The 3,398-nt window shown below is 44.0% G+C and overlaps 1 protein-coding gene across 1 annotated transcript in view; it reads left to right on the top strand.

Annotated features, from left to right (window-relative positions):
• ARCN1 (archain 1 coat protein complex I subunit delta) overlaps positions 1-3,398 on the top strand; it is a 36,812-nt gene that overhangs the window by 24,890 nt on the left and 8,524 nt on the right. The window contains exon 6 of the mRNA XM_017883055.1: positions 1,289-1,454. Within this exon, the coding sequence (XP_017738544.1) occupies positions 1,289-1,454 (166 nt within the window). The remainder of the gene's footprint in view (positions 1-1,288; positions 1,455-3,398) is intronic.

Here is a 3,398-nt window from a genome sequence, read left to right as displayed (position 1 = left end):
TTTTTTTTTTGAGACGGAGTCTCGCTCTGTCGCCCAGGCTGGGGTGCAGTGGCCGGATCTCAGCTCACTGCAAGCTCCGCCTCCCGGGTTCACGCCATTCTCCTGCCTCAGCCTCCCGAGTAGCTGGGACTACAGGCGCCCGCCAGGTCGCCCGGCTAGTTTTTTGTCTTTTAGTAGAGGCGGGGTTTCACCGTGTTAGCCAGGATGGTCTCGATCTCCTGACCTCGTGATCCGCCCGTCTCGGCCTCCCAAAGTGCTGGGATTACAGGCTTGAGCCACCGCGCCCGGCCGAAAATATTTTCAAATAGAACCTTTTTTCAGTTGTTTTCTCACCATTGCCTACTATTCATTTGGGTGAATATTCCTTTATTTTTTATTTTTATTTTTTTTTGAGGTGGAGTCTTGCTCTGTTGCCCAAGCTGGAGTGCAGTGTCGTGATCTCAGCTCACTGCAAGCTCCACCTCCTGAGTTCACGTCATTCTCCTACCTCAGCTTCCTGAGTTGCTGGGACTACAGGTGCCCGTCACCACACCCGGCCAATTTTGTTTTTGTATTTTTAGTAGAGACGGGGTTTCACCGTGTTAGCCAGGATGGTCTCGATCTCCTGACCTCATGATCCGCCCACCTTGGCCTCCCAAAGTGTTGGGATTACAGGTGTGTGCCACTGCGCCCGTGGATTTGCCTTTATTTAAGCAGCCCCCTAGTGGCAGACACTTGTTTCTAAACTTTTGCCATTACAAACAATTCTTCAGTGAATAACTTAGCATATTGTTTTGCACAGATGAGAATTTGTCTGTTGAATTGCTGTATCAAAGGGTGTCGTCTTTTAAATGTTTATAGCTATAGCAGTAGAACCTTTAAAAAAACATTGTTGAATGGCTAATCATTAGACCTTGGAGAAAGGGAGTTCTGGTTTCTACCTTTCTTTTTTCTTTTGTTTTGTTTTGGTTTGTTTTGTTTTTGAGATGGAGTTTCACTCTTGTTGCCCAGGCTGGAGTGCAATGGGACAATCTCGGCTCACCGCAACCTCTGCCTCCTGGTACAAGGATTCTCCTGCCTCAGCCTCCCAAGTAGCTGGGGCTACAGGCATGCACCACCACGCCTGGCTAATTTTGTATTTTTAGTAGAGACAGGGTTTCTCCATGTTGGTCAGGGTAATCTCGAACTCCCGACCTCAGGTGATGTGCCCACCTCGGCCTCCCAAAGTGCTGGGATTATATGCATGAGCCACTGTGCCCGGCCATAGGTTTCTACCTTTCTAAACAAATGTTTTACTTTCTCTTTGTAGTGTACATATGAAGATTGAAGAAAAGATCACATTAACCTGTGGACGAGATGGAGGATTACAGAATATGGAGTTGCATGGCATGATCATGCTTAGGATCTCAGATGACAAATATGGCCGAATTCGTCTTCATGTGGAAAATGAAGATAAGAAAGGGGTGCAGCTACAGGTGTGTAGAAGCTTTTGATAGGGAGTGTTAACACTTTGTCTACCTATTATAGTCTTTGTGAACTAGAGTTCCCAATATGAACCACAGAAAATTATTTAAGTTATGTAACTAGCATCACTCTAAATGCATAGGAAAGAAGTTAATTTATTGCATACGGTAGCTACCTGTGAGTAAAGCAGCTCTGTTAGGATGGCTTTTAAATATTGGAACTGAATAAAAGGTCATTTTGAAATCTAATAAATGACTTCATACTCACTAGCAAAAGGTAAAAAGAGATGTTTATCTTTTGCTGTTATGAAAACAGTAAATTAATCACTTAGGATCTTGCTTGAAATATAGTTTTTAAAAAAAACAAGGCTTTAGGACAGGTGTAGTGGCTCACGCCTATAATAGCAACACTTTGAGAGGCTGAGGCCAAAGGATCGCTTGAGCCCAGGAGTTCAAGAACAGCCTGAGCAATGAGGGCTGAGCAACAAGACCCTGTCTCTACAAAAACTTAAAAAATTAGCCAGGCATGGTGGCACTATACAAAATTTACTCATTCTGCTATTAAATAAACTACCAGTGCTTGTTTTGTTAACTGAAGGGCAGTATCTAATGATGTATTTGAAAAGTACATAAAATCCTTTCAGTATAAATGTGTGTGTTCCAACTGTTGGATAGATATATATATAAGCCCTTCTTTATATTACAGGTGTTCTTGTCACATTTCATTTAGCTTGACATCTCGTCACAAGAACAAAGCCTTTTTAGGGAAGAGTGTTTTTGTCTACTTTCCCTCCCGTAGTCAGCACAGATTTGTCTTTTGGAAGCAGTGCTTATATTATTTGACAACATTTTTGCTGGCTTGTAAAGTGCTATCCAAAAGTGATTTCTGTTTTTTTTTTGTTTGTTTGTTTGTTTGTTTGTTTGTTTGTTTTTTCTGAGAGGGAGTCTCTCTCTGTCGCCCAGGTTGGAGTGCAGTGGTACGATCTTGGTTCACTGCAACCTCAGCCTCCCGGGTTCAAGCAGTTCTCCTGTCTCAGCTTCCTAAGTAGCTGGGATTACAGGCACCTGCCACCACGCCCAGCTAATTTTTTTTATTTTTAGTAGAGACGGGGTTTCACCATGTTGGCCAGGCTGGTCTCAAACTCTTGACTTCGTGATTCGCCCACGTCATCATCCCAAAGTGTTGGGATTGTAGGCATGAGCCACCATGCCCAGCCCTTCTGGGTGTTTTGTTTTGTTTTGTTTTGTTTTGTTTTTTGTTTTTTTGACACAGAGTCTCTCTCTGTCATGCAGACTGGAGTGCAGCGGCACAACCTTGGCCCACTGCAGCCTCAACCTCATGGGCTCAAGCAATCCTCCCTTCTCAGCCTCCATAGTAGCTGGGACTATAGGTGTGCACCACCACACCCAGCTATTTATTTATTTATGTATGTATTTATGTATTTATTGAGACGGAATTTGACTCTTCTTGCCCAGGCTGGAGTGCAGTGGTGTGATCTCGGCTCACTGCAACCTCTGCCTCCCGGGTTCAAGCCATTCTTCTGCCTCAGCCTCCCAAATAGCTGGGATTACAGGCATGTACCATCATGTCTGGCCCCAGCTAACTTTTGTATTTTTAGTAGAGATGGGGTTTTGCCATGTTGGTCAGGCATCATGTCAAACTCATGACCTCCAATGCCCCTCCCACCTCAACCTCCCCAAAAACAATTTCTTTTAAAAAGATAAGACTATCTTAATTGGCTTGGATTTTAACAACTTCAAGTCTCTAGGCAAAATTGCAACTAGACTTTACACAGAGCTTGCCCTTTTTCTACTAAGGCCAAAAATGCTATCTGACCCAGGCAGCTGATCAGGGTCTAGTAAGGCTCTAGTAAGAGCCTTCTGCTTGGCAAACCTGGCCCCTCCATGAACCTGCTCCCTGTGAAGTATTTTGGAAAGGACTTGGTTAATGGTCTT

The sequence above is a fragment of the Rhinopithecus bieti genome, unplaced genomic scaffold (assembly GCF_001698545.2).
Source record: "Rhinopithecus bieti isolate Rb0 unplaced genomic scaffold, ASM169854v2 scaffold_11964, whole genome shotgun sequence".
In the NCBI taxonomy this organism is placed as follows: Eukaryota; Metazoa; Chordata; class Mammalia; order Primates; family Cercopithecidae; genus Rhinopithecus; species Rhinopithecus bieti.
This window is presented reverse-complemented; position numbering and strand designations above follow the sequence as displayed.